At 33.0% G+C, this 25,967-nt stretch overlaps 2 protein-coding genes across 5 annotated transcripts in view; one reads left to right on the top strand and one right to left on the bottom strand.

Moving 5' to 3' along the window:
• LOC148617022 (atrial natriuretic peptide receptor 1-like) overlaps positions 1 to 5,647 on the top strand; it is a 45,466-nt gene extending 39,819 nt beyond the window's left edge. For both annotated transcript variants that reach the window (XM_088584278.1, XM_088584280.1), the window contains exons 19-23: positions 831 to 899; positions 1,604 to 1,778; positions 2,644 to 2,742; positions 3,927 to 4,018; positions 5,303 to 5,647. In XM_088584278.1, coding sequence (XP_088440404.1) covers positions 831 to 899; positions 1,604 to 1,778; positions 2,644 to 2,742; positions 3,927 to 4,018; positions 5,303 to 5,380 — 513 coding nt within the window. In that variant the 3' untranslated portion in view covers positions 5,381 to 5,647. The remainder of the gene's footprint in view (positions 1 to 830; positions 900 to 1,603; positions 1,779 to 2,643; positions 2,743 to 3,926; positions 4,019 to 5,302) is intronic.
• Positions 5,648 to 9,335: 3,688 nt separating this feature from the next.
• LOC148617021 (sphingomyelin phosphodiesterase 3-like) lies at positions 9,336 to 25,884 on the bottom strand. 3 transcript variants are annotated; one of them, XM_088584284.1, is made up of 7 exons: positions 25,744 to 25,884; positions 21,118 to 21,821; positions 19,013 to 19,085; positions 17,668 to 17,808; positions 16,793 to 16,882; positions 15,638 to 15,882; positions 9,336 to 12,130 (listed from the first exon to the last, which is right to left on the bottom strand). In XM_088584284.1, the coding sequence occupies exons 2-7, from the start codon at positions 21,484 to 21,486 to the stop codon at positions 12,041 to 12,043; spliced, it is 1,008 nt and encodes a 335-aa protein (XP_088440410.1). In that variant the 5' UTR covers positions 21,487 to 21,821; positions 25,744 to 25,884; the 3' UTR covers positions 9,336 to 12,040. The 3 variants fall into 3 exon arrangements, with proteins under 3 accessions (XP_088440410.1, XP_088440408.1, XP_088440409.1); XM_088584282.1 differs by having other exon boundaries at positions 21,118 to 22,055; positions 25,744 to 25,881; XM_088584283.1 differs by having other exon boundaries at positions 21,118 to 21,891; positions 25,744 to 25,874.
• Positions 25,885 to 25,967: the final 83 nt, after the last annotated feature.

The following is a 25,967-nucleotide window of genomic DNA, read 5'->3' as shown; positions in this document are numbered from 1 at the left end:
CTGTTTTATCTAAATGAATTCCAACTTTTTTTCAATAATGGTTTTTTTTTCTTGTCATAACTTTAAGTTACACAAAAAATGACTTATTTTCATTTTACTCAGCAGATCAGTTTATATCAGTCTGTTTAATGAAATTGTTTGTTCGGTATGACATTTATAATGTGCTTGCTTCAGGAGGTTCAACTGAAGAAAAAGAAAACTATCCTAACAAAATCTTTAACTTCATATTTAAGATGCTGTCAACGTTAAAATCAGGCAAACTGATATGAGTAGCACAACATTTTTTACATTGAATTTTTTCCCAATGTTTATACTATATAAAGTACATGTACGATTGACCATGGATGGCTTAGAAAATGATTTGAAGTTCACTTACAGAGAAACCAAATTTTGCACAAAATAAAGAGCCATCTCCTTTTTCAGGTGAATCAATCTATTTCTCTTTAATCGTTGCAGATAATAAAATACCAACATTCAATTTAGAGAAAGAATGCATTTGTGATATGAAATAGATGAATATTTTTTATCATGTGTCATCCAATGCTTACTTGGGCACCCAAATGTCGAGAAATAGAAAAGACATTCCTAAAATCTCACTTACATTCATAATGAAAATACAAATGTATCATGCTTTTAAAAAATAAAATAAAGTTTGGTATAATTCACATGTGTTTCAATGAGAAACATGAAGTCAGCAGCATTAGAAACAAATACACAGAGAGAACGAAATCCAAATAAAAATAATTTACAAGAAGAATTCATAACTAAACAAGTAGAAATTTAAATAAGGAATGTCTCAAGTATTATTTTTTCTTGCCTTCTAATTTTAGGTTGTGGACCTACTGAATGATTTATACACATGTTTTGACAAAATCATTAGTAAATTTGATGTCTACAAGGTAATGAAATAACGTTTGTGGTTTAGGTTTTATTGTTCAAGTACTTAAGCAAAGGTCCAAAATAAAATTCAATGGTCCTTTTCACAAAAAATCGTAAGTGTAAAATTAGTTGTAAGTTATGACGTCATAGTAAATAAAAGTATTGTGACGTCATAACTTACGACTAATTTTACTCATATGATTTTTTGTGAAAAGGGCCACAGACACTGCCAAAGGTAAAGTGATTCATGGCATAGACAACCCGCCGAACATACAATGCTTTTTCAGTCTACATATGCAATATTCTTACATAACGATAATCATATTTGTATTCACATCTGTATTTTCGAGAAAGTCATACATTTATCTCCCACTACAATAAACTAAATCAAACAAAATCAAGAACGATAACTCTTGGAAAGTGACAATTTATATGTGGAAACAAGGCATACAGGAGGATTTGGGTGAGGAATGGGGATGATCGAAATAGGTTTAGTATGTGGAATAGGGATACCGCAATAAAAGATATTTATATACTTAAAAAATACATTTAATGTGATTTAAAAAATAGTTTGAATGTTGAAGAATTTACAAATATATAATTTAAGTTATATAACAAATTCAAGGTAAATTTAGATTTTTTTCTATTGGAAATGGGAATTGGGCAGCTATATGGTGTTAAGGGAATGTGTATTCCATTCAATATCAGTAAATTCACCTTTCAGGTAGAGACGATTGGCGATGCGTATATGGTGGTCTCAGGGTTGCCAATAAGAAATGGTAGTAAACATGTTAGGGAAATATCAGACATGGCCTTAGATATCAGAGAAAGTGTGAACAACTTTGTCATAGGTCACCTATCGAACAGACCGTTGCAAATTCGAATAGGAATACACACAGGTAAGTTGTAGGCGCTAACAGAAGAATTGTTTCTATTTTGTCATTAAAAGGCAATAACACTGAATGTAGCATTCACCTACATGTTCACCTATTGGATCTTACATATAAAGAACAATCTGAAAAAATCATTTAACTTGCTTTCGTCTGGAATGACAGTATATTTTGGACTCAAATCTTTTGGGATTCACCCCTAAAGAAAACCGCAAGGTCAAAACAAAATTTTGGGTCTCCTTTTCTCCTTTTAACACGTTTTTATTGTATTAATTGGTATTTAGTTACCTTTTAAATAATGCTACTTTTTACTTTTTTTATTTTTCACAAATGCATTATACATTCACATGTGCATGTGAAATTTGTGCGTTTACCAAATGAATATATTTTGTCTGAAATGAAAAACCTATAAATGTGTTCCAATTACTTAGATCGTTAGACAATTTGTTTTTTAAACAGAAATAACATTTTTTAGCTGAAGTTGCTTTGTTCATGCTAGAATATATATATAGAATAATATAATGTGGAATAGTGAGCGCGAGTTGGGATATGCTCCACAAGGTATTGTCAGTATCAAAATCGAACGTAACTATCATTTTTTGTTGATTATTTGATAGTTGCTTTTTTATATTTTTATATCTTAATGTACTTAAAACAAACAAATCTAGTGACTTCAAACTTTTTTTTTAAAATGCCGTCTTTTTCATTACCAACTCTGAAGAAGGTGTAATGACATCACGATTATTCCAAATGTTTTGACGGATATTTTCGAAAATCTTGTCATGTACGTGAAATAGAAAAATATCTGTCAACAAGATCAAAGGCAATTTACAAAGGAAAGTACAGCTTACCGATAAATCATGTATTGTTTTAGGGCCTGTTGTGGCTGGTGTTGTTGGTCTAACAATGCCTCGATACTGTTTGTTTGGAGACTCTGTGAACACAGCATCGCGGATGGAGTCAACATCTGAAGGTAAGATCATCATTGTATACATTCTAGAAAATAAAAGGCGAGAAGACCAGGATTAGAGAAATAGGACATTAGTGATCAGCGACATCCAATTTAGACTACACGAAGGAAACAGAAAACATCATAAGCAACATTATATAGAAGAATACACAAACAACTATAGGTTAAATTAGCAAATCAGACTCCATTAAAAAGGTCGCACTATGAAGTAGTTGGATTGGTAAGGTAGGTGTCTTCTGATTTTCCAGAATCACTGGCAGGGTTGCTCAAATGATGTCGATTCCATGTTGAAATAAGTTGAGGAAAACTTCGAAACATCGTCATTGAAAACAAATTCATCTTTAGGTAGAGTAAATGTATAATGAATAAAACTGAACTAAAAACAAGAAGCATCAGCGTTTAATTTTATTGAAAACAAGTCCTTATTGTCATTTTTTTTATTTTCAATTTATATTTATATACATGTAAATCGATTTGTAGACATTAAATGTCACGAAGTTTCTTTATGATTTAATGATGTTCATAGAAAAAAAACCTTCATCATAGAACTCAATAGTCACAAAACTGATTCTATTTGTTGTCTTTCCTTGTTGATTGGACATTTGAATTTAGCCATGTGTTATAAAATCAGACTCAAACAAAAGTTTGTTCCGTTCCAGGATGCTTGATTTTTATAACGAATTAATTTGACTACCCCGGACTTGACTTTTTATGAGCAACTCGGCGGGTGTTTCTAGAAAAGCAGAGGACGCTTACCCTACCGGTGCACCTGGTCCATGCTCCCAGTTTTTAGTGGAGTCCGAGTTGCTCATTTACTTTTGTTACTTTGTATGTATGATTTTAGTTACTTTATGTTCTTTGTTGTGTATGTCTGTTTTCTATGTCTGGTCTTTGTCCCCGGATTACATTCTTTTGATTACCCTATAACCTTGGTTCCCTTGATTACTCTTTGACACCTCTTCTTTTCATGAAAGTGTCTTTATATAAACAAAATAACTAGATAAATGCAGAAAGTTATGGGTTAATTTCGTAAACCGGATTCTGCATTTATGGACATTAGATATTTTAGTCGTTTTATTACCTCCTAAGCTGTATTTCCGATTATCGTCAGTTTCTATGAATCAATACTATGTTCGAGTTACAATGGATTTTTCCCCCCGATTATTCACTGTTTGCTCTGTTTTTAGCCATGAAGATTCAACTATCACAGTCAGCTAAGGAAACATTAGACAATCATTCAAATTATATCACAGAGGAGCGTGGTTTTATACTTGTCAAGGTATGTAATGATAACAGGATAATTAATTGGATAGAGTGAATAACCAAAATATGATCACCAGTGCCGAAGAACGCCTAGATTAAATCTTAATGCGTTCTTGGCACGAGTGATCATATTTTCGTTATTCACGATAACCAATTGATTATCCCATTTATTATATAGATTTCCTCTATTATTCATTGTTATTTTCAACATAAATTAAAAATTTTGTGAACGGCGGATTGATATTCGTGTTGTGACGTTTTGGCGGGAGAAAGCGCGAGAGTGAAATTACCGAATTTATTTCACAGTGTGAATTATCGAAAAAAAAATTACACAGGGAACATTCGGTAAATCACTGCTACAATAGTAGTCTATATAATAACGCGCTATAAATACTGAAGCAAAGGGCAATGAATCAAAACTACATATTCTATAAACTGATTACAAAATGAGGGGGAAATCATATACATGTGTAGGACTTTTAACATAAAAATATATTTTGCGCAAATAAAAATGTACGAATTGATCAGTTGACTTAAGAGTAAGCGTCATACACAATTCAGAGACATTGAAATTCTAGCACATGACCAAAACGAAAAGAGGCGGAAAGCAAAGACGATATATTTGCAAAATGTAGATAATATAATAAAGTACAATAAATATTTATAAATTCCACAATACAGCACACAGAAAATTGAAGTACTGAAAAAAAAAAAACAGTCTTAAACTTTCACACACAAAAAAACGTGGTATGACATCATGTACTCCGAAAGGGTACATATAAATGATTCTTCTTTAAACACTTTACATTAACTTGACTATTTAAATTCAGCTAATGATAAGAAAGTCAGCTTAGGAGGCTTAATATTTACTAACTTAAATGTCTTTGTTTTGATTTTTGGCTCATCTGGCCGTCATCGTTAATTTTTTTTCTCAAAACTCTGCTCCTCTGACACTACTTGACCAATTTGGAACTCGGTAAGTTGAAAGGCGTATAATTGCTATGATTGCTGAAATATAAATTGATTGGTTGAGTGTTGGTGTTAAACGGGCAAGTGGCAATATTTCAGCTATATCCGGGCGATGAACATGAAATCGATGAAATGAAAAATGGGATAGGACACAAAGATAATAGGGTCATTTTGATTGCCACTTGAAATGTGGAGGGGGAAGGGGCGGACAATTTAGACTTCTGTGGTGGAGCGCAAAAGTTCATACTCCTATCGAATTTCTGAATTTTATATGGACCGATACTTAAGTATTTGATAAACTTTCTAATATGAATATTTCCCTTTTTTTCAGGGTAAAGGAGAAATGAAAACCCATTTCCTTGTGTCAAAAAATGTCGTAAAGAGGAAAGAGACAATGATAGCATATTGACATTACTTTGTGTAGGCTATATGCCACTGCATGTCTTAAAACTTACCCCAAGTTTTATCACAAACCTGTTGGGTTGTGATTGAGAATATTATAACTGCCCTTATCGTTGTAATTGAGTCCTGTCATTGTTTATTGGTTCAGTCCTGAACAATATTTGAAGTGACCTCCATCAATGTTCCAAATGAATCGGAAGTTCTGATACGTCATAACAACGCAATGTAAACTTAAAATGTGCAACGAAAATGAAATTAAAGGACGTTACATTTATTAAGTGTTTTGTAATTTGGGACAAACACAAGCTCTAAAACAGCGTCTGACATTCAAAATTCATTCTAGACGCTGCAGCCAGTCCTCTCTGAAAATGCAAGAATCTTGCAAAGGGAAAAAGTGAATGATTTTACGCGGTGTTATCCGATTGTAACGACGTATGGTTTGAATAACGCCCGAGAACTTCGAAAGGCATGTCTGCAGCGGGTAACAAGAGAGAAAACGAACGTCTGTTGCTTCGTGGAGCTTAGGACAAACAATTTTGAGCATTTTGGCATGTACTGGTTGCAAGTTACACGCAAAAATAATGTAGATAAAATGCAAATAAGACAAAGAAATTCCATTAACCAATGTAATGTTTTATCAATCTTAAATAAAACCATAGGCGGATCCAAAAAGAGAGGGAGTCTGACCGCTCTTATGCTCGAAATGATAAATTTATTTATAGAGAACCTGAAGCCCGAGTGTTCTCGAAGGAGAGTTACATTCCCTTGTCGGAATTTCCGGATCCTTACCGATAACCTTCGAATGTTCAGTGAAAACTTAATTATTATACATTTGTATATGAAAATAAAAAAGTATATATTCCTCCATTACCACGTACATTTTAACAACTATAATCGTGCTAGGATACTTTAAATATGCCAACGACCTTGATTTGCCCTTTATTTGAAAAAAAGGGATTTTTATACGCTTCCAAGTGGCAGATTGTGCATACAGACAAGTATTGAACTCTAATATTATAGAGAAAAACTCATTACTACTAAATTTTCGTATTTTGTTTTAAAATCTCGTATTTTTAAATCAAAATATCATCTTAACCAAAACAATATTTAAAGTACAAAAAATAAAGATATAAATTTAGGTTTTTGAATAAATCGTGTCATAACTTCTAAAATTCTGACCACATGTAGACCCATTTCCAAAAACTGCTTAAATGTCCGTTATTTTCATTGTAATATGAAGAAAAATACTTATTTTGTACAAAAATTGCAAATTGGTGAAAGATCAAAATGACGGAAGTGCAAAAATTTACAACAAAAAATAGTAAAAACTGTATTTTCGAGATGTTTGCTCCAAACCGACGTCACAGGCACATTCACACTTTATATCACGTGGTTTACAGAGCATAATTGTCCAAAAATTGATTACTCAGCATAACTTGACAAACAGCTGAAACAAATCTAATATGTCAAAGAATCCTGAAAATCTCTTCTTGTTTCATGTTCCTTTGTATTTGCAGTCCGTCTAACTATGAGTATTTATGGTTTCCTTATCCAAGTTATCACCGAATGTAATCCAGACTGATTACTTTTTTCCGGAAAAGAACTGTTTATTTCATGAAAAAGTGTAGTAGAAATAATTGTTTAGTAGACAATGCCTAATTGTTTTCCGTTCCTAAATAAAGAATGGTGATTGATTGGGAACACAAACCCCGTTACAAGTCCACCAGACTATGGTTGGCGTCATTACTTCCGGTAGTTATGATTGTTATGTAACTCCATTTTTTACAACAAATTATCAATTGCTGGTTTTTTTCGTTTTTTGTTTTGTTTTGTGTTGTTTTTGTTTTTGTTTTGTTTTGTTTTGTTTTGTTTTATGATCTAATACAAATCCCAGTGGCATAGCCATGGTCAGATCAATGTGAAAGACTTTGGGGTGTAACGGGAGAGCATGATTTGACCCACATTTTACTTCGCTGTCGAGGATCGAACCCTAGACCACTCGGTTGGTGGCTGGTTTGTCACCGGCACCGAGTGATCTAGTGTTCGATGTTCGGTGGCGTAGTATAATTTTGTGAGTTAAGTCATGTTCTCCCGTCGGGTTGGCAATCATAGTAGCTACGCCTATGCGAATAAATACATTGTCAAATTTATACCACAGGCGCTTGGGGACAAATTGTGGTTTCTCGGTAGTTTTCCTCGAAACCCGCGTATTTTATAGTGTTCCCTCATATTTGGCCATTATACGAATGTCTGACCTGTTTTTAGGTTTTTTACCACCTCTGATATTTTGTATATATATGTTTATATTGGAGATAGAGGGAAAATGTCAGAGATGGTAAAACAAGCTAAAACAGGTCATATTAGAGATTCAGTGAAATACAATATGGTATTATATGTCTTACTTAAACAAAATTGGTATTTTTTATATAAACTATTAGTAAGTTCTCGGTGAATGCATTAGAAACTGTTGATCGACTCAGTATTCAAAAATGTAATTCCAATTAAAATGAAACAGCAAAAATCTAACGAAATGTAACACATAAAAACAAAAAAAAATCGAAGTTGAACTAAGACACGGGCAGTGTGAATAGTAATTTCGTGATGCTTTTCTATTCAAAATCTAGCGAGTGACACGTGTTATGAAAGATGAAACTTTAAGAGAAATAAATACACATAACCTAATAGCAAAGATTGTCGCACCATGTGTATTGAGTTGGAAGTATTGATTTTTTTAAATTTTTTTAGCGCAAACTACATTGTAAGTTTACTTTAAAATTTCATCTCAAGTTAGTTGTAATTATTTCGAGAATAGAAGTCGAGTATTGCAGCTTGATCGTGAATAGAAGACGTTTTGGATCGTGAAGCACTGAATAGGAGCTCCTGTAGAAGAGGAAACTTTAAGGCCTTTGGTAATTCATTTGTTTACTAGTAATCCATGTCATACCTAAAGTTGGTGAAAGTCATCTAAATACGCATAACTGCTTTAACGCATTTGAAATGAAAGTCAGTATTTTTCTTTATTATAAAATATAGCAACTGATCATGAACTAACTAACGAATTAAAATAAAACTTTTTGACAAGTGTTGACTTTCGATTTAGGTTTTGATTACTTTGGACCGTACTTTATGGAAACCTGTTTCGCGATAGATTTTCGTCTACAGCAGACGTGACATTTAATGAGCAACTTTCCTAGAACAGCAGAGGACGCTTGCCCTATCGATGCACCTGATCCATGATCGTAGATTTTAGTCCGGGTTGCTCGTTTACATTTGTTTCTTTGTACGTGTTACTTAGGTTGTTTCATGTTTTTGTTGTGTATGTCTATTTTCCCTGTCTGACCTTTGACCTTGGTATATGTTCTTTTTCGTTCCACTCGGATCTAAGTTCCCTTGATCACTCTTTCATCCAGATTATGAACATACAGATTTAGAACCAAACAACACTGAATGTTTGACAGTTTTGATCAACTGTCATGATGCTTTAAGTACTTCTCTGTCTAAGAATCAGGCAAAATGTGTATAAGGTGTGGCACATGAAGAAAAAATACACAGACATTTTATTGCATAATCCAAGTATCCAAGAAAATTTTCCCGAACTTTTTCCTTATATAAGCAACCAAAAAATATCTACATCACTGATGCTTCAGGATAAATTTAAACAGCTGTTCAGTTGTTTTGTAGATGTGTTGAATGTATTTGAGGCAAAAAAGACCAAATTGAGAAATATGAAGTGCCACCCATTGCCTGATTCTTACACAGAATGGTACTTAATGTTCATACTTTAAAATTTCATGACTGTAAAACCTCAATTGTATGTGGTAAATATTTTGTCTTTATACATGTATATGTGCATTTTATCATAAATGTTGTTTTGTCCTTGCTCCTATTGGTCCATGATAGGTAAAATAAAATACTTTTGAACTTTGAACTTGATGCCAGTAAAATAAAGGACAAATACTAAATAGAACTTTTTACAAACTTTATTACAGTAAATTAACTTTGATTTAAAATATTAATTAAACACATTTATCACAATCTTTAACATTGGAAATAAAAGTAACCCTCCCACATAAATTAGGGTGGGGGAGACTCCACAAAATCAGTAAAAAATTCAGTGTTCCGCATAAAAATGTAACCTATTGTTAACACTACTATATTTTCTGTTAAAAATACTAAATAATTGAATTTCTACATAAAATATTTGGTTTTCCATAAAAATCTCCTAAACAAAACACTGTCAGTGGGGAGAATCTCCAACACAAACTGTTGCCATTTGAGACTTTCATATTGGTTGGGTTTAGACAGTTATTGGGTTTACAAACGTTCAAAATACATTTTGCAGACTTGAGACTTACAAAGGAACTTAAAAAAGTGTCTGATTTAGGCAGGTCATCAATATACTCAGTGCTTAGTTTAGGCATGTCATCAGTATATTCAGGGTTCAGTTTAGGCATGTCATCAGTATATTCAGGGTTCAGTTTAGACAGGTCATCAATATATTCAGGGTTCAGTTTAGACAGGTCATCAGTATATTCTGGGTCTGGTTTTGGCAGGTTTCACAGTATATATTTTTTAATTCTTGATTTGTGGAGATTTAAGAATTTTATAACTGTATATTGAACATAATTGTCATCAAAAATCAGCCATGGTAACATATTTAAAAAAAATATGCCAATAATGGAGCATGAAGTGATACCCTGATAAGCAACAGTGAAAAAAGGGGATGACAAAATTTTCAAAATGGACTGACTCAAAAACTCCATTTTTATTTTCTGAAAATTGAGCCCTGTGTAGGTTTGGGTGTCAAAAGAAAAGGCCTGCAGCAGCACTAAGCTTGTCATAAAAGGCAACTTAATAATGCTCAGAACACTGGCTGGGGGCCTGGGTGCTCTGCCCACAGAGTACCTGGTTTGTGTGCACCAGGTGGTGGAATGGGTTACCCCTAGCATGCCACATGCTGGGGTTGTCAGGCCATAATACAGAAAACCTGACCGCAAACCACAGTGGTGCAACCTGTTGGGAAAGATGTCACATTCCTCACACGTTAAAGAACCCTGCTGTGGTATTCTATAGGAGTAGGCGTAGGCTAAATTGCCTGACCCTAACCACCTCTCCCTATTTCCAGTGGCAATCAAAATTTGTCGACCCCATTATCCTTGTGTCCCATGCCATTTTTCACTTCATTATCATTTCATGTTCATTTTACCATCCATTTCATGTTCATCACCTGAATATAGTTGAAATATTACTGCTTGGGCGTTAAACCCCAACAATCTATCAATCAATAAGATAATTGAACTTCTCAAGTATTTTACTTAACTGTGCAAAGTTTCAAAAAAATAAACAGTTGACATCTGGAAACTGTTGGGGGACGGACAAAGGGACAGACTAACAGACGGATGGACACACATCTTTATGGAGGGTACTACATAATATCTCACCACTTTATGTGGTTGAGTACAAAAAAATACTCCTGAGTTTTATAAAATCTCAGGCACCTTACTACTAAAAGAGGAAAGTATTCATGGAAGGGACAATAGAAAGGGAAGAAAAAATACATTAGTGTCTACAGTTTCTGCCAAAGTAAAGGAAAGAACTCAGTAGTGTACTATGGGACTGAAACATTCCTGATACATGTTTGCATTTAAATTACAACTGTTTAACATCTGCCTATGTTTACATACTAAACTACATTTAACACTTCAACTTTTTTTTTTAAGTAGCAGTCTTTATAAAAATCAAACAGGAGGTGATTCATGCATGTTATAAAAAAAAAACACCAAATGCTGTTTTATTTCTTCCTCAGAAACTGTTATAGATCATGTAACCAGTCTTAGTTTTTCATTCCGGGGTTGCGCTTTTGAGATTTTATATTTACATAGATTTATATAGATTGTACATGAAATTAGCACTTTGCAAGAGTTATTGTTCTTGATTTAGTGTGATTAGGTTGATTTTAAGGGGATTTTAAAGCGTAGTTTTCTAAAAAAAAAAATACAGATCTAAATACAGAAAGGACTATTGTCACATAAAAATATAGCATATGTAGACCAAAAAGCATTGTCTGATCGATATGTTTTTTCTACACTATGAATCATCTTACCATTGGCAGTGCCTGAATTTTATATGGACTGGTACTAAAGTTTTACAGAAAATCACCAAATATTTTTTTCCTTTCTAGTTCACAAATCACTAATGAATGTATGTACACTATATGGTGAGTTGACAACTAATATGGATTTCTGTATGATTCTTGGGAGATACTATACTTTATGCACTAGCAGGCCCATAACCAGAAATTTTTTTTGGAGAGTTCAGAGGGGGCGGTATTTAGATGAAATTTTTCAGACATAGTGCGTAAACAATTCAAAGCATTTTTTTCACAGTTTTTAACACTTTTTTGCTTCCAAGGGGGATGAAAATGAAAATAAATATATTGATGATATGAATGTGAAAAAAAATTATTATCTAAATAGTTAACATGGTGAAAAAGTATTTTGATCCAACTAATATCAAATGGCCGTCCCCTTAAGCAACAATTTTACAGGAATGTTTGATATTTTAGTATTAACAAGACAAGCCACAGTCCCTTTGAAAAATAGTGGGTTATGGATTAATAATAACTGACAATTAACCAAGTGTGACACTAACAGTGATATATGGTCGGTTAAAACTGGTCCGAGGTAAATGTCATTGATACTGGGATATGGTCAGTTAAAGTTGCCAGTCTTGTTATAAAGCTGAGGTTCTGCACAACCTGAAAAAGTAATCAAGTAATCATTTTGATCACTTTAATGTAATCTAAGGACATTTTAGTGATGTTACACTATAAGCACTTTTTGACAAACAGTTTTTAAGGAAATGATCATGAATAAAACAAGATGGCTTAAAAAATATATAAACTACTGTAATAATGATAATTGTGCTACATTTGTGGCCATGAAGTATTCTTCAAAAATAACTCTCATATGAAAGTTTCTCTGTTTTACCTGAATTTACAGGTTAACTTCCTATCAGACGGAAATTGAGCTCTCAGTGCTTTATTTAAGATGTTAAGATATCTGATCATAAAATTTACATCTTTGCAAAGAATTGCAAACATAACATCCACCAAAATTTTTTGAAAGTGTAATCAAGGGAACCAAGGTTATAGCGGTAATCAAAAGAATGTAATCCAGGAACAAAGACCAGACATGGAAAACAGACATACACAACAAAGAACATAAAGTAACTAAAATTATACATACAAAGTAACAAAAGTAAATGAATAACTCAGACTCCACTAAAAACTGGGAGCAAGGACCAGGCGCATCGGTAGGGTAAGCGTCCTCTGCTTTTCTAGAAACACCCGCCGAGTTGCTCATAAAAAGTCAAGTCCGGAGTAGACAAAAGAGGAAAGGAAAACTATGACCCGTTGAATAAATCAGTTTTCATGGTGCTGATGGATACACCATAACGATCCAAGAGTTCATGATGACGACCATAAAACTTCTGTAGTAATGACTTCAATCTTGTAGCAACATAACCCTGTTCCAGAAGCCTATTTGTTAGAGTTCCAGCGCGATACAAAAAGTCTGCGTAGTTTCAGCAAGCTCTGGCATAATGTATGAGTTGTGATATGAACACTCCATACGCAGGAGCCGAAGGGATGTTGCCACAGATGAAAAGAAAGTTGACAATTCTGAATGAAAAGTCATCACGTTTGGCATAAAGTTTGGTCAATAGCTTTCCTTTACCATCGATTTCTAAGTGTAGGTCAAGATATGAGGCTGACTTCACAGTGTCTGTAGTATCCTTTATCTCAAGTTCTTTTGGGTAGATGCGATGTATCAAATCCCCAAAATTAAGATTGTTTGAAGATAATACGTCATCTATATAGCGGAAACTGAGATTGAAGGATCTAGCCAAACAATATTCTTTCTTTCTGATCAAATCAGCTATAAAATCAGCCTCATAAGAGTGAAGGAATAGGTCAGCAAGTAAAGGAGCACAGTTTGTTCCCATTGGAATGCCGACCGTTTGTTGAAAAACACGTCCACCACACTGGACAAATATGTTGTCAATTAAAAATTCCAGCATTTGTAAACATCTTCCTCTGTATATTTGAAAGATGATTTGGAATTATTTCTTACAAAGTATGAGGAATCTCTACCAAGAACTATATATTTGTATCTAGGTATACCATCTTTTTTGGAAAAACAATGATGTATAATGTTTTTAAGTCAGGATTTAACTGAGTATGGGGAATAGAAGTATACAGTGTTGAAAAATCATAGGTTTTAATGCTATTATATTCAGATGATAGTCTTGAACTGATTGTCTCCAAAAGATCTTTCGAATTTTTCAGGATCCACATTAAATGAATACCACTACGGGAGTAACAAGTGTTGTGGTAGGACTGTAGACCCTCTTTGACAGTTGTGAGTATAGAAGTTAAAAGTTTTGAAAGAGGTTTGGTGGTACATTTTGCAGATCCAGCTGTGAAACATTGTTTGTATGAATTCTTGTGAAGTTTAGGAATCCAGTACACAGACGGTAAATCACAATCATCGTCCTTGGTAGAGAGACCAAAAGGGGATAGCACAGATTTATGGTTTTCCACAATCTCTTCTTTGGAGAGAGTAGTAGCAGTGTAGGTCTTATCACTGCTATTATTTTCTACGTCTACCTCTGATAATAAACATTGGATATAAAACGTTTTGCAGACAAAAACAATGTTGTTTTGGGCTTTGTCTGCTGGTACGACAACATATTTGTCATGTATAGTAGACAATGTTTTTGCTACATCAGGGTCTCTGAAAACTGATGTAGCCTTGGCACTCATTGACCTACTTAAAACTTTCATTCGTTTCAAAATTACAGACCTCACGGCCTTCAACCACTCTGACAGAGAATCAATGTCTTCTTGTCCACGTTTTATCCATTTTCTTGCACAGTCCTCGACGGCATCCATAAGAACTTTAAAGTTATAATTCCAATTTATGGAGTGTGGTTCACGGTACTTGGGACCTTTAGAAAGGATATTATGCAGAGATTCGTTTTCGATAATGGTTAAATCTCCCGTAATGACGTGACCAGAAGGACCATATTTGAATGGAGATGTTTTGCAAGAACAGTCAGGTGGTTTAGCCTTGAAGTCCTCAATCTTGAGGTTCTGCAATAGCCTTTTATAACTGAAAATTTTGGATGCGATGGGTGAAGTATAGGAATATGAAATAATTGGTATGGATTTGTCTTTGAAATATGGGGGAATGTTGTTGGTAACGTTTTTGTGATGGAGGATGTTAGCCAAGTTAATTGCATCTATACCTTTGTTGACAAACGGTAGTGTAAGAAATGATCGTTTTTCTTCATCTTGACTTTTCACACGAACTGGTTTAAAGAGTCTGTGGAAACCAATATCCAAAATGATGGCAACAAGTCTGTATAATAATGAGGTGGGGTCAGAAACAGGAGTGTCAAGACTTGTTTTGTAAAGGGAGTGTAGTAGAGTGAGAGGTATAGAATAAAGTTTGGTTCTAATGTGATGAAGTCCAAGAGGTTTTTGTATGAAAGGAAGGAGACCATCTATGGAGACATCATGTAACTTAGGTGACGTATAGAGGCGATGGCCATGACTCCTTTCCCGTCTTGGTTTTTTGTAAAATAAATTCATCACATTTATGTTATTGTTATATTGGCTTGAAAGGTTTCCTATACTTTTGACTTTGTCATTGCATCCGTAAGGTATTGCAGTACCTAGTCCTCGTATCCAGTACTCCTCTCTTTCCCTACGATAGTTTTTACTTAGAACAGGACTGTTCGTAGGATGGTAACTTTTTTCTAAAATATGAACTTTCATGGAGAGGATAGAATGATCTTGTTGATTAAAGTGTTGATAAATTGTCGGGAATTTGGTGGTGTTAATTCCAGAACGATGACCGCACATTCTTTTATTTAATCGTTCTTGCGTTTCTCCGACATATTGAAGATGTTTTTTAAGATATCTGATCCTGAAATATACACCACTGAAAACTGTTCGACCCAGCAAATCATGTAAACTTTCTACAATCTGGATAACTAAATGGTGCCAAAAATATATATTTTTCACACAAGCTTTGAAAACACTGTCATTCAACTTGTAGAATGAAGAAACTTGATAACTCCATTTGTTGCAATGAAAGAAGCTGCAAAACTTCTTATGATTACAAATCTGCATAAATGTCTCCTTCCATTACATTTTCTTTTAAAAATAGGAGAGATATCCCTAAAATATCCAGCTTACCATATTGGTTTCCTTTCTGTGTAATACATAGTCTATTCTCCTTCTCCCTGCCACATCTATCAATTTGGATCTCACCGTATCCTCATCCACTGGTTTTGTCCCACAAATCTCTTTCAATGTCCCATGTTTTACATTGCCATCCACAATGTATCTGTGCCTGAGGATGGGGTCCTCTAAGGCTTGTTTGAGGCCATCTGGTGTAGAGATTTCGGGTTCCCATAGACTGGTATGTCTCATCTCTGTTCCTGATAATGGTAGTTAAATGTTCATTGCTGAGACCAAAAATTTCAAATTTATAATTTGATTGCAATGTTCCAATATTTGAATTGTTGAAATGCTTACCAGTATGTTCAATTGTTTTGTTTTGTTTTTTTTTTAATTTTCCACGTCAATTTACTGTCAATCAAAAAATAAATTCAGTGTTTTATTATAGCAAAAATGTGACTGTGTGAAATTGTGATGATTATAAATCACAAAGTTGAACTTAAGCCATAACATATTGAATATTGGAATTATATTTTTTGCACAAATTTGAATATTGCAAGGTTTTGTTTTTGCAGAAAAATGAACTGGATTGCTGTTACAATAATTTAAAATTGAATTATAATTGTACTTAAAGCTTAACTGGATTACTTCCTCAATATTGCAAAAGGCCCAATTTTGCCAAAGATGTCAAAACTTCAAAAAACTAATGCCTCAAATTGTTTCTGAAACTACAGAATTAAACAGGATTCTAGGGTGTTGGATAAAGAAGGTTCAGCTGTTTATAGAACTTTGAAGTGAAATATTACTTCAATGGTAGAAACAAAAATACCAAAAATGGAGTTCCTAATTTGTTAGCTGTCCACCTAAGAAGTCATGCAAAATTTGAATTGATTAAGTGATTCATTAGATAAAAGGTCATAAATTAAGAATGTGTTGGCAAAATCAGAGTTATTTCCCCTTAAAAAACAATTTCCTCAAGGTGCCTTATTATTTTCCACCTAGTGGATGTAACTAAAATACAGATTTTAAAACACCTTAGAAGAATTCTTTATAGCTTTCGTAACCACAAATTAAAATTAAAATAGATATTTTGACCCATAAATCACCCCTTGTGTGATTCTTAGCAGGAGTGATACTTTTAAAAATAAACTTTTACATTACATTTCTTACCAACAGTCCAGTTTCTGTCTTTTCCAGATTTATCTCTACATACATCTTCATAGCAGTCAAATAGTTTGTGAGTCTTCAAAGGTGCATCAACTTCAAGAATAAAAATTAACTTCTAAGCTTTATCATTATACCATTACAAGACCATTAAACAATTGGGACAAGGATGGACACAATATTCTAGCATTATACAGCTGAATTCGGATTGCTATTTTTAAAATGCTTGACACATAGTAAGTTTCTGATGCATAATGAAAGTGTTCAAACAGTCAAATAATTTGTGATTTTTCAAACGTTTATCAACTCAATGAATAGAAATTATATCTTTTAACTTTATTATTTTATTTCTGTAAAAACCTTTGGTTCTTATCAGTTGTTAAATTCTCAGATTGTATAATTTGTTCCTCAAAATGATGAGCTCTTATATTCTATAATTAATTTTTAACGTGTGCTAAATGGGTCGTATTTAAAGTCAAGTTTAAGGACAGATAATATTGATCATCTCTGAGAAAATGGTTGCTTAAGGAGGTAGACCTAAGGTGAGGGACACAACTCTTACAAATCACTGGAACGTTTGTATTCAGCATTTGACTGCAATCTCTGTTACAAATGAAAGCTTAATAGGCTATGGTGAAATTTAATATGATACAAACATATCACTGATTTCAAGAGTTACATCCCTTACCCTAGGTCTACCTCTTTAAGGTGATTACAACTAAGAACATCTAGGATTTGAGCAAAGCGATGTGTAAGTCGAATGTATTTGCTTTTTCTATATCTATATTAAAACAAGAGTTATCCCTATATACCCCTCAAACTTTATTTCAGAAGTATAAAAACAATGGTTCACAAGCACATGATTCAGAATAAATAATTACCAGGTGAAAAGTTGTCAAAGTTGAAGTCACCACATAAGACATCAAAGAAAACAACATCTGTAGTCTTGATTGTCTCCCTTCTAAACCCATCAGTCCACGTTAATATCTGATCCAGCTGCTTCTGTATAATATTTTCTAACCCTGAAAACGGTTTAAGTACATGGTTAATAGAATCTACCTGTACTTCATGAAATAAAATTAAGTAACTTGTCTCTGAATCTCAATTAGTGAATTTGGGTCTGATAAATAAAAAAATTGATTTTCTTTAGTTTGGGTTGGTGTTGTTTCCTCTTGGCCAGAACTATTTTCCAAAGGCAGTAAGGCAGAAAAATTAGGGCCCCTTTCTTCATTTTGTCACTTTTACTTGTATTTAGTTCCTTTTACCAATTAAATGTTGTTACTTTTCACTTATTAGTTAATTATATTTAAAATTAACATGCATTCCTGTTGAGTGATTTTAAAGGGTGTTCATTGCTCTATTTAAGAATAACTAGGATTTCAATCGGTTGTGAAATCTTTTTAGATATTCATGCTAGAACAATATAAAAAGAAAAAGGAGATCGGCAGTGGCTGATCCAGTTGGCCCGCCTCCCCCCTTTAGAAAGAAAATTGTTGAAAAATTGCGTGTGTTAAATCATGAAAAACACTCACTTCATGATCCTCACCGGTGATACTGTCAAGAAATTTTTTTGGGGGCCCCCTTACCTAAAACTTTGGATCTGCCACTGATGGGTCAGTGTGTGCATTTTGAGATATAAGCATTTAAAATTATGGCGAGAAAAGGATTTCTCTGGGTTTTTCAGAGGTTTGTCTTAGTTAAGTAGGTTTTATCTGTTAAAAATGCTGCAGAAATAATAAGATTTAATAAAAAATTCCTAAATTACATTTTAAAGTGTGTCTAATGAAAATATGAAAGGTGGGGGTCGCTGTGCAAACAATATAAATGTTATGAAATTAATAAAACCAGAGGAGTCCAAAATTCTGACAAAAATGGCTGAACATGACTCACCAACATTCTTAATATTGAAAACAGAAACTACAGTTTGTACTTCAACTAACCCAATTGCTGTCTCCCATCTTAAGCATTAAAGGAGATAGACATATGGTATGGGACATAACTCTTGAAATCAGTGATATGCTTTTATCATATTCAATTTCGCCAAAGCCTATCAAGCTTCCTTTGAAACAGAATGAAATAAGTCCAAGTTACTTTGATGCTTACATGAGATGGATGTAAAATGGTGAATACAAACATTGCAATGATTTGTAAGAGTTGTGTCCCTAACCCTAGGTCTACCTCCTTAACTTTCAATTGATGTCCTTCGCACTAAGAAGATAATATTACCTTGATATGCTTGCAAATGAGTTGTAAAGATGTATCCTACATTATCATGTTGGTCAGTATTGGACAACTGGACCTATAGACAGAATGATAGGTTAATGTGCGTGTATATATATATATATATTCAAATCAAAATAACTTTATGTATACCTATAATAGGTGAATATTTAAATCCTAGACTGTTTATACTACATGGTATACAGGTAATTTATATCACATATTAAGAATGAAATATACTTTATTTGCTTAAGCATTGTAGGAATTTGTTAAAACCCTAAATGTTTTACCCTATTTCTTATACCCTATATCACACCCCTAGACCTATATCTCATACCTTATATCACACCCCTAGACCTATATCTCATACCTTATATCGCACCCCTACAAAGAGCTCACTTAAAGTATTGATAAAAATATGATATAATGAACATAACATTTCAAAATCTGTATCATACACGGTACCGACCCTTGGATATTACCCTGCAGACTGGTGGCCCTTCGCGTGTATAGAAGTCTTGTGTTGATAAGGCATGTGATACAGATTTTGGCAAGCCTATTTGCATTAACTGTATTATACCCTGAAGTCTATATTGCATCCCTACCTGGAACACACTTGAAATATAGTTTAAGGAGGTAGATCCAGGGTAAGGGACATAACTCTTGAAATCAGTGATATGTTTGTATAATGAATAATTTCACCAAAGCCTTTCAAGCTTTCCTTTGAAACAGAATGAAATCAGTCCAAGTTACTTTGATGCTTACATGAGATTGATGTAAAATGCTGAATACAAATGTTCCAATGATTTGTAAGAGTTGTGTTCCTTACCCTAGGTCTACCTCCGTAAGTACATGTATATGTATATAATGTAATGAACTTGATACATAAAAATCTGTATCACATGCTGTATCAACCTGAACCGGTGGCCTTTTGGGTGATATCACATGCTGTATCAACCTAAACAGGTGGCCTTTTGGGTGATAAAAGGGCCTTGGGTTGATACAACATGAGATTTTGACATGTAATATTCACTACAAAGTACTAAGATATTCATCATTCAAACGTGATATGAATTAAAACATTGATTGGCCTATCTAGGTAAAGAGGAAGTGCTTTGTATATTGTTTATAAACACTTATATCTTAAAATATTTGTAAGTTTAAGCTAGATTATACTGAAGCAATAGATCCTTTCCTGAATATATATAAAGGAATATAAAGTGCTAAGAGGTTTTACAAATCACCAAACATGTAACCAATGTATTTTCAACTGAAGCACAATGTTTAATTTATTTCAAAAACGTATGGGAAGATATTAATGCGTAATCCTGAATAATCCTCAAACCTGTATAAACCAGACAACTTCTGAAGTCAATTTGTTTCAGCTCAAATGCATTTTAATCTTGTGTAAACTGAACATCTGTATAACTAAACAAAACAGCTTGGTAAAGCCAGATTTCACTATAATTACTTATAGTGAACCTGTGTAAACCAAACAGCTATTTATACTTATGTATCACTCCAGATAAAAATCATGCAAAATGTGATTCATGCTTGGAAAGCACATATTTTTATTTTTGATATTTTGTTTAAAATGTTTTAGTAAACAGAAATTAATATCTAGCTTTTCATATAACCCATGTTCTTAGGAGATAAAAGTTAAATAGAATGTACAATAAAGTTCAAAATTTAGGGAGATAACTGTGTAAGTGACACTAAAATACAATAGGAACTGTTGGATTTTCAATGTGGATTTTCTCCAAAGAGCAGATAGATTGAAATGAAAAGTAATACATTTCATACTATAGGCCTATAAAGCAATATAATAACAAAAATAAAAATGTATAGCCTTTTTTGGGTGTATAACATACTACAGAATTTGCATGATTCTTACAAAGACTACTACATAACAAACCTATTAGTTAAATTAGATTTGCCTTTATAGACAGACTTCGTTGTATCAACTTCAGTCTTTGCTTCATTTTGTGTCATTTAACCTGGGATCAAACCCATGACCTCAAACATGTTGCAGTCGTGATTATGAATAGACAGTCCAGGTCATAAAGCTAATATAAATGTTACTATTTCAGCAAAAGCTACAATATATTTACCTTTACCATTAGTAAACCTTTGCAGGAAAAGTTGCACTGTGACACTGAGTCTGTGTATGGCTTAAAATCAGCATCTAATATCTCATATTTACTAGCTATCATTAATCCACTATTTAAGAAAAATCTGTTGGTAAATAAATTTGTCCTCCCAACATCATATATAATCCATGGGAAGACTTTATGGAGTTCATTCATAAGTTTATGACTGTAGTGTCTATCCCAAGTTTCTTGTAGACACAAAAAATCTAATTTAGGAAAATGTGTTAAAATATTATGTCCAGGTTCCAGATTGTAATATCCTCCATCTTTATGTTTATGTCTGTGCGAGTTCCTCCTCAATTTCCTTGGAACTGATATAATTGTGTCCATAGAGTTTTGGAAAAAGAAATGATCCACTACAATTCGTTCACCAATTTGTATAGCTCTCTTTTCTGTGTTTGGTAAATTATTTATTCTTGACAACAGTTCTGGCAGTAGACAAACATTTGCCGAGCAAACTGTATATGAATGGTCATGTCTTCTGACTGTGGAGATAGGTCCATTTCTTGGAGTTGGATTATGTCTCCCCAAATTTAAGCTAGATCTCCTTTCATTGATTGATGGGGGATGAAAAGATCTCTCGACAGAAAGAACATAGGATCTTCGGACAAGGTGTAAAAGACACCTCAAAACAACTCCAAAAATTGCAGGAATGCCAAAGATTGCTAAAAATGCCACAATAAGAGGAGGATAGAGAAGTCTTTTTGCAACAATGTCAACATCCCAAGAACTCTCCTTTGTTGAAAGTAAAAAAGGTGATGTTAACTGATTAACTGCCCAAACCACAGGATGTAAAGCTAATTCACTAACATAAAACATATACCGTAAAGGAACGAAACGGAAAGCTGACTTGTAAAGCATGATGCTATGTAGTTCACATACATGCAACCATAAACCTCCTGCAAATAAGCACAAAAATGATCATGCCTGAAATTATGAAACGATAATTATAAGAATTGGCTAAATTAAGCAAAAAATGGCATAAATAAATAGATGTTTAAGTAAAGCAACTAGCAATGGTAAAAAAAATCCCCATAAAATAACTTGGATGAAATTTAGCAGCTAATAACTGAATAAGAATTACATTATATTTAAATCATAGAGTTAATTATAAAATTTTCATTCACATTTTTTTTTTAAATCAAAAGAAAACTGGCTTCTAAAATATTAGTCCTAATTTTCATTTCTAATTTGAACAGATGCTTTTATAAAATATTTTAGACATTTTCAAAGTCACACTTAATTTCCTTTTAGTTCATTTTTCTTTCATTTGTGATAAAATTAATTATTATTTGTTTAAAAACATATATACATGTACAAAATTTATATTATTAAAACTGCACTTAATGAGAGTCCAAAATTTCACTTCTGTTATCGTATTCCACCTATCAATCCATAAGTATGTGCATGTATATTTGTATAAATTTGCTCAATAAAGTACTGTGAAAGTACTTTAATTCGTGGATACCAATTTTTGTGGATTAGGGAAGAAACACAAGTTCATGGATTCTTAAATTCATGGTTTTAAGGTTTCCAGTAAACTCATCAAAGGAAATCTCCTTTTTGTTTGGAACCAAATTTCATGGGTTGGCCTAACCACAGAAACCATGAAAATTGTTACCCCACGTTCAATAGTACTTTCACAGTAAATGAAAAAAGCATTTACCAGAATAGAACTATACTTACTAGATAGAATTTTCTAATGATATACATGATATTTTATATATATCAAGCTGAATCAGCAATTAATACAGTGAAACCTGTCAAACTGAACCCTTCTTGAACTTTAACAATGGTTTATACATGTGTTTGGTTTATCAAGGGTCAAAATATATTTCAACAGATATGATGGGACTTTAAAAAGCAGTGATTTTCCTGCCATTTTGGAGAAGGAGTCCAGGCCCTAGCAATGGGGGAAAATAGTGTGAAAATTGTGAGTTAATAATATATACATGAGGGCAAGAATTATTTTTGCAGTTATTTAAAAATAAATTAATTTGAGATAAATACTGTAATCTGATTTGATAAAGTAGTGTGGCGAGAAACAAATTTTGAGTCAATGCATCATGTCTCAATTGGGAATTTCACTGCAGCGATTGGGAAAGCTTGAGCATATTTTTCTTTGGCAATGGACCCATATTCAGCCCCAAAATAAGGGTTGGAAAATCAATGAAAAGTATCTGGTTTAGAAAGGTTTTCAGATTATTCAGAGCATGGTTGAAACAGGTTTGACTGTATTTCATACAAATATCAAGTAGGGAAAAAAATTGAGTTGAACATATTGCATAGAATAGAAAGCAGCAGTTTGAATATAATTGTATAATTATGAGCATATGTGCCAGCAGGACTCTAAATTTGCAATATATATGACTGGTAATTTTGTATTCTAAACAAATGTGTTCTTTGTTTTTTTTTTTCTCTTAGTCTTTTCAGTCAAAAATCATCATTTTACTGTAAAGACTACTTGTTTTTAGTTAATGTCATTGACAATATAACAGTGGTAAAAATTGAACTATAAGATATTCACCATCTGATTTACTATAAACATGAACATTTTCACATGGGGTAATTTTACTACATTCACAATCAGGATTGGAAAATCGGCAAAAACACCATAAAAAAAAATACAGTTTAATCTGTTTCAGACTTTAAGATGTCTAATTCCCAAGTTCCAACTCTGAGAACTGTTTGACCTGACAAATAACTAATATAACAATAAACACACTGACTGACTGACTGAAGGGTTTTTAAACGTCTTTGACTACCGTTTTGGGTCTTGCTGGGACAGTAGTAAACATCCTGTGAAAATTTCCATATTAACAGTTCAATTGTAGCAGGGAATCAATTCCCTGATTGGAGTAGTTATATGGTGTATCATTTAAAATCTACTTCATTCAAAGCTCCAACAAAAGTTTCTCCTTAAGGAGGTTGACCTAGGGTAAGGGGCATAACTCATGAAATCAGTGATATGTTTGTATCATATTCAATTTCACCAAAGCCTATCAAGCTTTCATTTGACACAGAATGAAATCAGTCTAAGTTACTTCGATGATTACATGAGATTGATGTTAAATGCTGAATACAAACATTCCAATGATTTGTAAGAGTTGCGTCCCTTACTCTAGGTCTACCTCCTTAAGTATAAGAGGTTGGAGTTCCTTTCCTTTGGATGGTATTCAATCTGTTTTTTTTCCCTCAAAAATATTCAATACATCTAGAAAACAACTAAAGAATTATTTAAATTATCCTGAAGAATCTGTGATGTACATGTAGATATTTATTTTACTGCTTACATATATTTGAGGAAAAAGTGTGGGAAAAACTTCCAACCATTTCTCCATAGTACATTTTAACTAGATTTGACCTATCAATATCTTAAAATAGGCAAATTTTACAAAAACTTTGATGGTTATTTCTGAAGTTTATTGGGTATAAATACTTGGTTAATGCAATAAAATCTCTGTGTTTTTTCCTTCATGTGCCACCCCTTTATGCACATTTTTCCTGATTTTTAAATGACTGCAACTTAAATATTCATATGCTCTTTAATAAATTGTTCTTCAATTGTTTCCAATCCACTTCAATAAGAAATTAACTTGCTTCACATGATGTAGCTTGAATAGACTACAGAGGTCAAACCCTAGGTACAACAATGTAAACCTGTGTCCTGTACTCTCCAAACAGGGTTACAATTCCATCACATTACTCTTAATAATGCCCAGCAGCAACCACTCCTCAGTCCTGGCAAGAAAAATCTATTTTGTTTGAAATGTATATATTCATGCTAGACTTTAAAATAATGTCATTTTAAATAACAAAAATATTATATTTTCATCTTTCAAACTACATAATTAAAAAAGTTGACCATTTTTAATATTTAAAATAAAAATAAATTAATTTGCATGAATTTCAGGATTTGAATTATATGCAAAGCGATAAAACTGTGAGTTTGAGCTTGAAAAAAAATGACAAGCAAGAAAATGTAATATTTTTAGGAAAAATAGCATTGTAATATTTAGTTTTATATTGATAAATCTAACCTAATAAGTTCTCATTAGAGAAACTGTGCTGTGTCATTATGTGTTATTGGATGGAATGGTAAACCTGTTGTGACAGTACTGGACACAGGGTTAAGTCTATTCAAACCCTGATTTGTTGGAACAAGTAGAACTTGATAGAGTAGGCATACATCTCTTTATGGACTGTTTTAGAAATTTTATGGAATTCTGGAATTGCAATTATACATAACATCCTTGATTATGAGCATGCTGCAACAGCGCATTGTTGTTTAGGGGGTAAGAACTTCAATTTATTGAATTGGTCCTTTTGCATTTAGATTATGACTGAATGTTTGACATGGATGCTTACCAGAACGAAAATGGTCAAACAGGCATAAAAATAAGCAGGTAGAGTTAAAAGAAAATATTTTTGTCAAATCCCTTTTTAGTTCTTATGAGGTAATATAAAGGACATAACCCATGGTTATGGTCATACTCATAACCCCAAAAAGATGCTATAAACAGAGATAATCAAACTGTTTCTGTAGTTTTTTTGTTTTTTTTTGTTTATTTTTTGTTTCTTATTTACCAGCTATCCCATCCTTCTATCCAATATGCGTTTCTTCATTTCGACGTTTGCAGTGGAACCTTTGCAGTTTCTATACGTTTCTTCAAGCAAAGTGAAAGAAGTGTGTTACGCCCATCGCCTAAATTCGTGATCTCATCCCGATCAATTATATTTTTATTTATGGTATAATTCGGTTTCAACGCTGTAGTCATTTAGGAGTAGTGTAAATATTTATTGAACTGACA

Source organism: Perna viridis, chromosome 5 (assembly GCF_037379345.1).
Source record: "Perna viridis isolate PV_CMFRI_1.1 ecotype Kerala chromosome 5, ASM3737934v1, whole genome shotgun sequence".
NCBI classification, from domain to species: Eukaryota; Metazoa; Mollusca; class Bivalvia; order Mytilida; family Mytilidae; genus Perna; species Perna viridis.
This window is presented reverse-complemented; position numbering and strand designations above follow the sequence as displayed.

What these genes read in the sequence shown, in the direction of transcription:
- LOC148617021 (XM_088584282.1), bottom strand. Translation starts at nt 22,017, where the DNA reads ATGCTTTACAAGTCAGCTTTCCGTTTCGTTCCTTTACGGTATATGTTT. An exon ending in AAGGTTTACTAATGGTAAAG is followed by an intron (nt 19,086 to 21,117) that starts GTAAATATATTG and finishes TTCTGTCTATAG; the next exon opens with GTCCAGTTGTCCAATACTGA. An exon ending in CTTTGACAACTTTTCACCTG is followed by an intron (nt 16,883 to 17,667) that starts GTAATTATTTAT and finishes TTATTCTTGAAG; the next exon opens with TTGATGCACCTTTGAAGACT.